Raw genomic sequence first — 12,342 nt, 5'->3', positions numbered from 1 at the left:
CTCTTGCCGCAGCCTCCCTAGTAGCTGGGACTATAGATGCCCACCAAAACGCCTAGTTATTTTTAGAGATAGGTTTTGCTTAGGCTGGAATTGAACTCCTGAGTTCAGGCAATCCAAACACCTCGGCCTTCCAGAGTGCTAGGATTACCAGCGTGAGCCACTTTGCCTAGCCAAGATAATATATTTTATACATCTTTCTGTGTTCATTTTACCTCCAAAATTCTTTTTTCTTGTAGAGACAGAGTCTCACTTTATGGCTCTTGGTAGAGTGCCGTGGCCTCATACAGCTCACAGCAACCTCCAACTCCTGGGCTTAAGCGATTCTCTTGCCTCGGCCTCCCGAGTAGCTGGGACTACAGGCGCCCGCCACAACGCCCAGCCATTTTTTGGTTTACAGTTCAGCCAGGGCTGGGTTTGAACCCGCCACCCTCGGTATATGGGGCTGGCGCCTTACCGACTGAGCCACAGGCGCCGCCCTCTTTTTTTCTTTTTAAGAGACAGAGTCTCACTTTGTTACCCTCGGTAGAGTGCTGTGGCATCACGGCTCACAGCAACCTCCAGCTCTTGGGCTTAGGCAACTCTCTTGCATCAGCCTCCCAAGTAGCTGAGACTACAGACACCTGCCAGAACGCCCGGCTATTTTTTTGTTGCAGTTTGGCTGGGGCCAAGTTCGAACCTGCCACCTTTGGTATATGAGGCTGGCACCCTACCCACTGAGCCACAGGTGCTGCCCAAAAATGATAAATTCTGTAAACATACAGTACTTTGGTACCTTGTTAAAAGAACAGGGGAAAGCTCGAACGCAGTCCCCCACTACCACAAACTATGCAGTTGAGTTTCCCACATTTGGGGAAATTGCAGGGTTTAGCACATGGGGAGTGCAATGAATAAACCTTGCCCTGGGAGAACTACCTTAGTGATCATGGTATCTCCTCTGCCAGGTAAGTACCAAAATTCTTTTTTTTTTTTTTGAGACAGTCTCACTATGTTGCCCTTTGTAGAGTGCCGTGGCATCACAAGTCACAGCAACCTCAAACTCTTGGGCTTAGGTGATTCTCTTGCCTCAGCCTCCCAAGTAGTTGGGACTACAGGCGCCCACCACAACACCTGGCTACTTTTTTGTTGTACTTGTCATTGTTGTTTGACAGGCCCAGGCCAGGTTTGAACCCGCCTGTCTGGATGTATGTGGCTGGTGGTCTAGCCGCTGAGCTATAGGCACTGAACCCAAAATTCATTAGTAGTTCTTTCTCTTACTATCTAAATTTTCTTTTTTTCTTTTTGAGAGGCTCACTTTTTTGCCCTTGGTAGAGAGCTGCGACATCATAGCTCACAGCAACCTCAAACTCTTGGGCTCAAGTGATTCTCTTGCCTCAGCCTCCCAAGTAGTTGGGACTACAAACCCATCACAGTGCCTGGCTATTTGTAGAGATGGGGTCTTGCTCTGGCTCAGGCTGGTCACGATCCTATGAGCTCAGGCAAACCACCTGCCTCGGCCTCCCAGAGTGCTAGGATTACAGGCATGAGCCACTGCTCCTGGCATATGTAAAGTTTTTTTGTTTTTTTTTTTTAAGAGACAGAGTCTTACTTTGTTCGCCTTGGTAGAGTACCGTGCATCACAGTTCACAGCAACCTTCAGCTCTTGGGCTTAGGCGATTCTCTTGCCTCAGCCTCCCAAGTAGCTAGGACTACAGGCACCCACCACAACACCTGACTATTTTTTTTGTTGCAGTTTGGCTGGGGCTGGGTTTGAACCTGCCACCTCCGGCATATGGGACCAGCGCCCTACTCCTTGAGCCACAGGGGCCACCCAATATATTTTCTCTTAAAATAAGAAAGATTAACACTTTCTTCATAACTTCTTGTTTTGTTTTTTTTTTTAGAGACAGTCTTACTTTGTTGCCCTTGGTAGAGTGCTGTAGTGTCACAGCTGACAGCAACCTCCAGCTCTTGGGCTTAGGGAATTCTCCTGCCTCAGCCACCCGAGTAGCTGGGACTACAGGCGCCTGCCACAACGCCTGACTGTTTTTTGTTGCAGTTTGGCCAGGGCCGAGTTTGAACCCATCACCCTCGGTATATGGGGCTGGCACCCTACTCACTGAGCCACACGCGCTGCCCTCTTCATAACATTTTCTTTTCTCTAGCTTACATTATTGTAAGAATGCAGAATATAGGGCGGTGCCTGTGGCTTAGTGAGTAGGGCACTGGCCCCATATACCGAGGTTGGTGGGTTCGACCGTGGCCCCCACCAAACTGCAACAATAAAATAGCTGGGCATTCTGATGGGTGCCTGTAGTCCCAGATACTTGGGAGGCTGAGGCAACAAAATCGCCTAAGCCCAAGAGCTGGAGGCTGCTGTGAACTTTGACATCATGGCACTCTACCAAGAGTGACAGAGTGAGACTCTGTCTCAAAAAAAAAAAAAAAAGGCTCCGTGCCTGTCAGTCAAGCAGCTAAAGTGCCAGCCACAAACACCAGAGCTGGAGGGTTCAAATCCAGTCCAGGCCTGTCAAAGAACAATGAGAACCGCAACCACAAAATAGCCTGGTGCTGTGGTGGGCGCCTGTAATCCCAGCTACTTGGGAGGCTGAGGCAAGAGAATTGCTTAAGCCCTGGAGTTGGAGGTTGCTGTGAGGCCATGGCACTCTACCCAGGGCGACAGCTTGAAGCTCTGTCTCAAAAAAAAAAAAAAAGAAAAAAGAAAAGAAAAGAAAAAAGAAGTATGCAGAATATAAAGACATAACATACAAAATATTTGTTGTGGTTTATTTTTTATTTTATTTTATGTTATATATTTTTTTGAGACCCCAGTTTCACTTTGTTGCCCTCAATAGAATGTTGTGGCATCACAGCTCACAGCAACCTCCAGGTACTGGCTTTAGGCAATTCTCTTGCTTCAGCCTCCCAAGTAGCTGGGACTACAGGCGCCCGCCACAAAGCCTGGCTATTTTTTGTTGCAGTTTGGCCGGGGCTGGGTTGGAACTCATCACCCTTGACATATGGGGCTGGCCCCCTACCGACTGAGCCAGAGGCGCCACCCTTGATGGTTTATTTTATCAGTAAATTTTCCTTCCGGTCAATAGTAGTAGAAGTTAGTAATTTAAGTTTTCGGCAAGTCAAAAGTTCTATATGGGGCTCAGTGCCTGTAGCTGAGCAGTAGCGCACCAGCCACGTACCCGGGTGCTGGCCTGGGCCTGCCAAACAACAAAGACAACTACAACCAAAAAATAGCTGGGTGTTGTGGTGGGCGCCTGTAGTCCCAGCTACTTGGGAGGCTGAGGCAAGAGAATCACTTAAGCCCAAGAGTTTGAGATTTATGTGAGCTGTGATGCCACAGCACTCTACTGAGGGCAACATAGTGAGACTGTTCAAAAGACAAAAATAGTTCTACATGGGCCAGGCAAGGTGGCTGACACTCGTAATCCAAGCACTCTGGGAGGCTAAGACCGGTGGATTGCCTGAGTTTACTAGTTCGAGACTAGCCTGAGCCAGAGGGAGACCTCGTTTCTAACAATAGCTGGGCACCTGTAGTCCCAGCTACTTGGGAGGCTGAGGGAAGAGAATCGCTTGAGCCCAAGAGTTTGAGGTTGCTGTGAGCTGTGATTCCAAGGCACCCTACTGAGGGGTCTGAAAAAAAGAAAAAGTTCTGGGCGGTGCCTGTGGCTCAGTGAGTAGGGCGCTGGCCCCATAAGCTGAGGGTGGTGGGTTCAAACCCAGCCCCGGCCAAACTGCAACAAAAAAATAGCTGGGCGTTATGGTGGGCGCCTGTAGTCCCAGCTGCTTGGGAGGCTGAGGCAAGAGAATCTTGTAAGCCCAAGAGTTAGAGGTTGCTGTGAGCCGTGTGACGTCATGGCACTCTACCCGAGGGCAGTACTGTGAGACTCTGTCTCTAAAAAAAAAAAAAAAAACAAAGGGTGGCGCCTGTGGCTCAAGGAGTAGGGCGCTGGTCCCATATGCCGGAGGTGGCGGGTTCAAACCCAGCCCCGGCCAAAAAGCCACAAAAAAAAAAAAAAAAAAAAAGTTCTACATGGATTTTCTTTCTTTTTCTTTCTTTTTTTTTTTTTTTTGTAGAGACAGAGTTTCACTTTATTGCCCTCGGTAGAGTGCCGTGGCGTCACACAGCTCACAGCAACCTCCAACTCCTGGGCTTAGGCGATTCTCCTGCCTCAGCCTCCCGAGTAGCTGGGACTACAGGCGCCCGCCACAACACCCGGCTATTTTTTTGTTGCAGTTTGGCCGGGGCTGGGTTTGAACCCACCACCCTCGGCATATGGGGCCGGCGCCCTGCTCACTGAGCCACAGGCGCCACCCCTTTTTTTTTGAGACACAGTCTCACTTTGTTGCCCTCGATAGAGTGCTATGGCATCACAGCTCACAGCAACCTCAAATTCCTGGGCTAAGGCAATTCTCTTACCTCAGTCTCCTAAGTAGCTGGGACTATAGGCACCTGCCACAATGCCCACCTATTTTTTTGTTGTAGTTGTCATTGTTTTTAGCAGGCCTGGGCCAGGTTTGAACTCACCAAGCCCGGTGTATGTGGCTGGCGCCCTAACCACCGAACTACAGGTACAGAGCCAGCTACATGGATTTTTCACCTACATGAGGGTTTGGTACCCCAGCCCCACATTGTTCAAGGGTCAAATATACTTCTTAACCCTTACATTTATGGTCGATTTTCAACTAGGGTACCAAGACAATTCAATGGGAAAAGAATAGGCTTTTCAACAAATGGTGCTAGGACAATTGGACATTCCCATGCAAAAGCATAGGCTGGATCCCTACTCCACACCCACATACGAAAACTGACTCAAAATGGATTAAACACCCAACTGTAAGAGGTAAAACTGTAAAACTCTTAGAAGAAAACATAGGGGCAATTCTTCACAACCTTTGATTAGGTAATGGTTTTTTTGGATATGACATCAAAAACATAAAAAAATAGATAAATTGTACTTCATCAGAATTAAACTTTTGAGTATCAAAGAACACCAAAGGATTGTGGCAGGTGCCTGTAGTCCCAGCTGCTCTGGAGGCTGAGGCAGGAAAATCGCGAAAGCCCAAGAGCTGGAGGTTTCTGTGAGTCCTGTGACGTCATGGCACTCTACCGAGGGTGGTAAAGTGAGACTCTGTCTCTACAAAAAAAAAAAAAAAAAAAAAAAAAAAGAACACCAAAGGAAGTGGAAGGACAACCCATAAAATGGTAGAAGATATTTGTAAATCATATATCTGACAAGAGACTTGCCCCTACAATATATAAAGAACTCTTACACTCAACAATAAAAGGACAAATAACCCAATTAACAATGGACAAAGGATTTGAACAGACATTTCTCCACATAAGATACACTAATGGCTCAATGTCATTTGGCATCAGAGAAATACAAATCAAAACCACACTTTGATTTCACTTCATACTCACTAGGATGGCTATAGTAAAACAAACCACAAATAAAATCTTGCAAACAAACATTTATAATGTTATTATTCATAGTATCCAAAGAGTAGAAAACAACCCAATGTCCCTCAACTAATGAATAGATAAACAAAATGTGCTATAACCACACAATGGATTTATTTGGCTATAAAAAGGAGCAAAGTACTGATATATCCTACAACATGAATTAACCCTGAAAACATTATGCTAAGTAAAAGATGCCAGTCAAGGCCAGGTGCAGAGGCTCCCTTCTGTAATCCTAGCACTCTGGGAGGCTAAGGCGGGCAGATTGCCCTGAGCTCATAAGTTTGAGACCAGCCTGAGCCAATGGAAGACCTCGTGTCTAGGGCAGTACCCATAGCTCAGTAGGCAGGGCACTGGCTACATCTACCAAGGATGGTGGGTTCAAACCCAGCCCGGGCCAGCTAAAAACAACAATGACAACTGCAACAACAACAAAAAAATAGCCGGGCCTTGTGGCGGGTGCCTGTAATACCAGCTACTTGGGAGGCTGAGGCAAGAGGATTGCTTGAGCCCACGAGTTTGACGTTGCTGTGAACTGTCATGTCACAGCACTCTATCAAGGGTGACAAAGTGAGATTCTGTCTCAAGAAAAAAAAAGAAGCCAGTCACAAAAGACCACATATTCTATGTTTACATTTATGTGAAATATTGAGAATAGGTAAATTCATGACAGCAGAAAGTAGATTAACGGTTGCCTAAGGCTATGAATTTGGGGGGAAATTGAGAATGACTGCTAATGCCTACAGGGTTTCTTTATAGAGTGATAACAATGTCCTTAAATTGATTGTGGCTGTACAACTTTGTGAGGTTATATTAAAAATAACAATGAACTTTACACTTTATTTTTTATTTATTTATTTACTTTTTGTAGAAACAGAGTCTCACTTTATGGCCCTCAGTAGAGTGCCGTGGCCTCACACAGCTCACAGCAACCTCCAACTCCTGGGCATAAGCGATTCTCTTGCCTCAGCCTCCCGAGTAGCTGGGACTACAGGCGCCCGCCACAACGCCCGGCTATTTTTTTGGTTGCAGTTTGGCCGGGGCTGGGTTTGAACCCGCCACCCTCAGTATATGGGGCCAGCGCCCTACCGACTAAGCCACAGGAGCCACCCGAACTTTACACTTTAAATGAGTAAATTGTGTAGTATGTGAATTGTACTTCAATAAAGTATAGAATAAAAATGTACTTCTATGAAACCTTCCCCCCTTCTTTTTTTTTTTTTTTGCAGTTTTTGGCCAGGGCCAGGTTTGAACCCACCACTTCCGGTATATGGGGCTGGTGCCCTACTTCTTTGAGCCATAGGCGCCGCCTGAAACCTTCCCATTTATTAGAGCCCAAATTAACCTTCCAATTCTTTTTTTTGTTTGTTTGTTTTTTTTAGAGGCAGAGTTTCACTTTATCACTTTTGGTGGAGTTGCCATGGTGTTACAGCTCACAGCAACCTCCAACTCCTAGGCTTATGCGATTCTCTTGCCTCAGCCTCTCGAGTAGCTGGGACTACAGGCGCCCGCCACAACACCCAGCTATTTTTTTGTTGCAGTTTGGCCGGGGCCGGGTTTGAATCTGCCACCCTCAGTATGTGGGGCCGGCGCCCTACTCACTGAGCCACAGGTGCTACCCTGCATGTGCTTATTTTCACACATGTATGAAACATACATAGAAAATGGAGGCAATAAATGTGATCTTTGTGAGGTGAGAGAACGACACTATATGAAACTGCAGAATACAAGATTTATTTAATGTTCAGTGACACCACACAGCCAACCATATCCTGGTCTAAGGGAGTCAACGAGGTCCTATCTAGATACTCAACTGTCTGGTGTCACTATTCCCCCATTGCTTCCTCCTCTTCCTCCTCCTCTGTCCAGTTCAGATCATCTGAATCCTCAGATTCTTCCTCATCCATCTCTAACACAACCCCTGCCCTAGCTTTCTCAGCTAGTGCATCAGGGTGTTCCAGCTGGGCCCAGGATCCTGGGTCAGCCTTGACCAGGGAGATTTCAACCCGAGATGGCATCAAGGAGACAGAGCTCTGTTCCACGTCTATGACCTGAGGAGGAGGGAAAGATAGAGGAATACAGAAGAAAGAGAGAATGAAGAAATCAAAAGGATTTGGGTGGGGGTAAAGTGGTGATGAAAAATTTAAAAATGTAAGGTAGGCAAAAAAATGTAAGGTAAGAAAAAGGGGGAAAATATAAGTGGGGAAGAGAAAGGAGAAAGAGGAAAGAAATGAGAAGGGATGGGGGTAGAAAGAGAGGGAAGGGGAGGAGGAGGGGGAGAGAGGGAGAGAGAGAACATGAAAGCAAATAAAGAGAAAACCTCCACTTTCCCACTACAACTCCTTCCCTCAATATACCCTCTGTTCATTCCAGTCTAGCCCTTCTTTTGCCCCATCTACCTCCCCCTCCTGTGCCCCCTTCTCTGCACTTACCCCCCAGAGCTTCATCTGTGCTTGGAACACACGGTTACCATCAAAGACAATGTGGATATGAAGCTGAGAGAAAAGAATTACAGGGGTAGTAACAATCCCAGAAGATCAGAACAAGTCAGAGAACCAGGTCAGAGGTGTGATCCAAAGGCCAGCCAGACAACCCTGACTTAATAGCTACTAGCTCTCTCTACCTTTCAGGGGACTACAGGTTAACTGCATATAACAACTCTGCCTATAAGAATGTAATATCACCCAATTCACTGTTCTCCCATCATCAGCTCATTCCTTACCTCAGTTTGACTGGCCTTCACCCAGTTAAATGCAGGAAGTGGAACCTGGCCGTATACAGTCACCACTACTAATGAATCTGTCTGATGCCAATCATGGCGGCAAGATGCTGGCAACTGAAAAGAGGATGTGAAATGCAACTGGTAAGAATAAACTCTTAACCCAAGGGGAATTCTGATGGTGTATGTGGAGAAGAGACAGAATCTCAGAAAGATTAACATACTACCTCTTATTGCAAAGCCCCTGGGATCTTAAGGGATAAGGAGCATAATTTTATTTGGTTCATACTAAAGGGAGAATATAGGAAGCTTGGCCATGAGCTACAAGGATAATTTATCTCTAAGACTGGTTTTTAATCAAGATTTCAGGAAAGTTGGGGCTTACCTGCTTCCCCCAATCATGTCTACCAACTCTGCATCCTGGTTGTGCTAGGAATGCACCAAAATCCAGGGTCTGGATCCCACAACAGCTCCAAGATTTCATCCTGAGGTAGGAAGATAATTCAACTGCATTCCCCCATATACAACCCCCTCACTCCCATCTCCCATTTGGAGAAACCCATCTCACAGCCCACTCAGTCCCCTCCCTCACCCCTCATGGAATCGAGGTGCTCCTGGGTGGTAGGTACATGGAGTAGCATCACTCTCAGGGCCTTGGTAAATCTAAGGATAAAGGAGAACCAGGAGAAGAATCCTCACTCAGCCTCATCTCTATGCCCAGTCATCTCTCATGTGTAACATTTCTCAGCCATATGCTTCAGCCCCTCAAAACTCTCACTCACAGCATCACATCCTGGATTCTGGCAGCTGGAACCAGTCCGGATTAGACTACTGTCAAGTCCTGGGCAGGGGAAACAGAGTCAGGAACCTATCCATTCCTCCACCCAATTGCCACTTCTACCAAATTCCAGCCTGTGAGGCCTGTCCTAGTAGGCCTGACCCACCTACCTGCCCCAGGTTCCTGGTCTAGTTCCTTCTGTTCCAATGCCATTTCCAGGGCTTGTGATATATTTAGTGGCAGCAGCTTTAGAGGCAACTCTGACCTAGGGGTTATAGGTGGTTGATTTAGTCCTGACCCATTCACCATAATTTCCAACTTCAACACTTCCACCTATGGTAATAGAGTTGAAGAAATCCGATGAAAGTGAGGCAAGGTTGGAGATGTTGGGTAGCAATCCTATTGCCAATTTTTATCTCTATGGATAGCCCAAATTCCTGAGCCCTGGAGAAATCCCTAGTGCTTCCTGCTCTTCTATTCAGTTGCTCTAAATCTGCCCACATTTCTCTGTAGAACTGTCATTTATTCTTCCTCTTTACCTAATTGTGAACCTAAAGTCACCTAAAGTCACAAAGAATTGTGACTTTCTTTTGCTGTTCATTTTATTGACATAAAATTAATTTATTCTCTGCAGTCTCTTGGCAGCCAATAATGCATCCTTTTTTCTTTTCTTTTTGAATCAGACATGGATTTTTTTCTTTCTTTTTTTTCATTTTACCTCCAAAATTTTCTTTTCAAGAGACAGAGTCTCACTTTATCACCCTCGGTAGAGTGTTGTGGCATCATACAGCTCACAGCAACCTCTGACTCCTGGGCTTAGGCAATTCTCTTGCCTCAGCCTCCAGAATAGCTGGGACTACAGGCGCCCGCCACAACACCCGGATATATATGTATATATATATATTTTTTGTAGAGACAGAGTCTCACTGTACCGCCCTCGGGTAGTGTTGTGATGTCACACGGCTCACAGCAACCTCTAACTCTTGGGCTTACGCGATTCTCTTGTCTCAGCCTCCCGAGCAGCTGGGACTACAGGCGCCCGCCACAACGCCTGGCTATTTTTTTGTTGTAGTTTGGCCGGGGCTGGGTTTGAACCCGCCACCCTCGGCATATGGGGCCGGTGCCCTACTCACTGAGCCACAGGTGCTGCCCCACCCGGATATTTTTTGTTGAAGTCTGGCCGAGGCAGGATTTGAACCCACCATCCTTGGTATATGGGGCTAGAGCCCTACTCACTGAGCCACAGGTGCTGCCCCTTTTTATTTATTTTGAGATAGGGTCTCACTATGTCGCCCTCAGTAGAGCACTGTGGAGTCACAAATCAAAGCAACCTCTAGCTTTTGGGCTTAAGCGATTCTCTTGTCTCAGCTTGCCAAGTAGGTGGGACTACAGGCGATCGCCACAATGCTCAGCTACATCCTTATCTTGATGCAAGATTTACCTTAAAGCTCTTTCCAGAAAGAAATAAATCAAGTTAGGTAGTGCCTATGGCTCAGTGGGCAGGGTGCCGGCCCCATGTACCAAAGATGGTGGGTTCAAGCCCAGCCCCGGCCAAACTGCAACAAAAAAAATAGCCAGGCATTGTGGCAGGCACCCATGGTCCCAGCTGCTCGGGAGACTGAGGCAAGAGAATCGCCTAAGCTCAGGAGTTGGATGTTGCTGTGAGCTGACACCAGTGCACTCTACTGAGGGTGAGAGGATGAGATTCTATCTCTTAGAGACAAAAGAAAAGAAAGAAATCAAGTCATTCTCAACAATTTCCCTCATGTTATACTCTAAGTATATATTTGTGAGGGGATATCTATTCCATTGATTTAGAAGTATCTAGTCCATCATCCCATACCACCTTAGAGCAAAGGACATTATTCCCAGACACAAATTTCTCTTAAGGCACAGGATATATACAACATCCAAACCTTGACACCTGGCCCTCCTCACATCTCTGGTCCCTAGTTCCCAAATGCCAATGATCTATTAATCACTCCTAGGAACCTCCATGAAAAATGGGAAAAACCCAGGGGCCTCCTCCTCTTTACTTGGGCCTCTCCCTGCGCAAGGTCTCTGCTGACTTTGGAATCGCATTCACAGGTTTTTGCTCCTGAAGTGAACTGCTTGTAGCAGGGCCCTCAGGTTGAGTGGCCTCAGGAAGCTTCTCAGCACAGTGTAGTCCCATAGTACAGCCCTAGTACAGATAAGGAAATAAAGATTAGGAACAGTATCCTTCTATTAGAGGCAGAGTCCAAGGAAGTAAAGGATTTACCTTGATGTTTAAGAACTCAGAGAAATCTACAGTTCGCTTTCGGCAGCAGGACCAACCCTAATAACAAGAGACCCAGATCAGCTTATATTCCTGGGTGTATCTCCTTCAGGAAATGTTCTTCCTGTCCCCCTCTCTTACTTCTCACCTTAAGGGCATCATGGAAGATTGGGACCCCAGGGTGATGGCAACAGGAATCTGTGGATACCAGAAGTATCAAGGAAAGAAAACCATACCAAATACCACTTCTCACCTCTTTCCTAGATTTGTATGTTTACAGTTTCTTTCCATATGATGCAAAGAAAAAAATCAGCAGAGGTTGAAGATCACCCAGACTAAATATAATAGGGCAGAAATATTAAGTTTCTTTTCCTGCTCCTTAAACAGTCTGCCTTACAGATAGCTAACCACCCCCCAATACCCACACAGAGCCCCTGGCCAGCTCAGGAGTATTTACTTACCAGGAAGATTGGTGCTGGGGTCAAAGTGCTGCCCACAGCCTTTGTTATGGCAGAGTAGAGACATAGAAGCGTTTATAGAATTACTGAAAGGGTATTTCAAGGAGTCTGGCTGCTGAGTGGGGAACACCTCTTTGACTGGAGGCTTTTAGCTGCCTGGAAGGGCCAGCTGTTTCTATCTTTGGTTTAGGAGGCGTACACCTCCTAACATGGGCAAGGGAACTTCAATTGGTCTTCTCAGCCAATAGGAAAGAGCTCACAAGCATTTCAGCTCTGAGGCTCAGAGGAGGATCAGGCAGAGTAGGGCTTAGAACTTGGGTGAGGTCAGCTCACCACTGCTGAGACGGTTTTAGATTTACCATGCCAATTCCAAGCCTGTGACATACCAGCAGCTGCTCAGAAAGGAATACCAAATTTGAGACCCTCCCCCCAATTCAATTAGGGTTGAGCCCATTTTCTTCCTTTCAAAGGAATAGCTTTCCTCTATCATTATTTCCAGTGTCAACAGCACTGATCCTTGCCAACCACCTCAGCCATGATATGCATCTCATCCCCACAACCTTCCCATGTTTGCTTAATACTTTAATCAAAAAGTCACTAAGAATTACCCTTATGAAGCCTACTGCTCATATCCTTAGAACTCCCTTCTTTTTTTTTTGTGGTTTTTGGCTGGGG

The 12,342-nt window shown here is 46.4% G+C and overlaps 1 protein-coding gene and 1 non-coding gene across 4 annotated transcripts; both read right to left on the bottom strand.

Annotated features, from left to right (window-relative positions):
• Positions 1 to 785: 785 nt before the first annotated feature.
• On the bottom strand, positions 786 to 949 carry LOC128578913 (U1 spliceosomal RNA). Its single transcript, XR_008378000.1, has one exon. It is a non-coding gene; the product is annotated as a U1 spliceosomal RNA (small nuclear RNA).
• A 4,568-nt stretch (positions 950 to 5,517) lies between these two features.
• On the bottom strand, positions 5,518 to 12,299 carry ITGB1BP2 (integrin subunit beta 1 binding protein 2). 3 transcript variants are annotated; one of them, XM_053579172.1, is made up of 11 exons: positions 11,671 to 12,299; positions 11,358 to 11,407; positions 11,213 to 11,269; positions 10,989 to 11,134; positions 9,123 to 9,217; positions 8,957 to 9,015; positions 8,767 to 8,837; positions 8,560 to 8,659; positions 8,178 to 8,291; positions 7,888 to 7,950; positions 5,522 to 7,506 (listed from the first exon to the last, which is right to left on the bottom strand). In XM_053579172.1, the coding sequence occupies exons 1-11, from the start codon at positions 11,732 to 11,734 to the stop codon at positions 7,282 to 7,284; spliced, it is 1,044 nt and encodes a 347-aa protein (XP_053435147.1). In that variant the 5' UTR covers positions 11,735 to 12,299; the 3' UTR covers positions 5,522 to 7,281. The 3 variants fall into 3 exon arrangements, with proteins under 3 accessions (XP_053435150.1, XP_053435149.1, XP_053435147.1); XM_053579175.1 differs by lacking the exons at positions 10,989 to 11,134; positions 11,213 to 11,269; positions 11,358 to 11,407 and having other exon boundaries at positions 5,518 to 7,506; positions 11,671 to 12,297; XM_053579174.1 differs by lacking the exons at positions 11,213 to 11,269; positions 11,358 to 11,407; positions 11,671 to 12,299 and having other exon boundaries at positions 5,519 to 7,506; positions 9,123 to 9,285; positions 10,989 to 11,116.
• Between the last annotated feature and the right edge of the window lie 43 nt (positions 12,300 to 12,342).

The sequence above is a fragment of the Nycticebus coucang genome, chromosome X, assembly GCF_027406575.1.
Source record: "Nycticebus coucang isolate mNycCou1 chromosome X, mNycCou1.pri, whole genome shotgun sequence".
In the NCBI taxonomy this organism is placed as follows: Eukaryota; Metazoa; Chordata; class Mammalia; order Primates; family Lorisidae; genus Nycticebus; species Nycticebus coucang.
This window is presented reverse-complemented; position numbering and strand designations above follow the sequence as displayed.

Bases quoted from the DNA above. Each gene is read 5' to 3' on its own strand.
- ITGB1BP2 (XM_053579172.1), bottom strand. From the start codon at position 11,734: ATGTCTCTACTCTGCCATAACAAAGGCTGTGGGCAGCACTTTGACCCC. The intron at 8,292-8,559 runs GTAAGCCCCAAC...TCCTCTTTTCAG, and splicing joins GACATGATTGGGGGAAGCAG to TTGCCAGCATCTTGCCGCCA. The intron at 7,507-7,887 runs GTAAGTGCAGAG...CCTCCTCCTCAG, and splicing joins CACAGATGAAGCTCTGGGGG to GTCATAGACGTGGAACAGAG.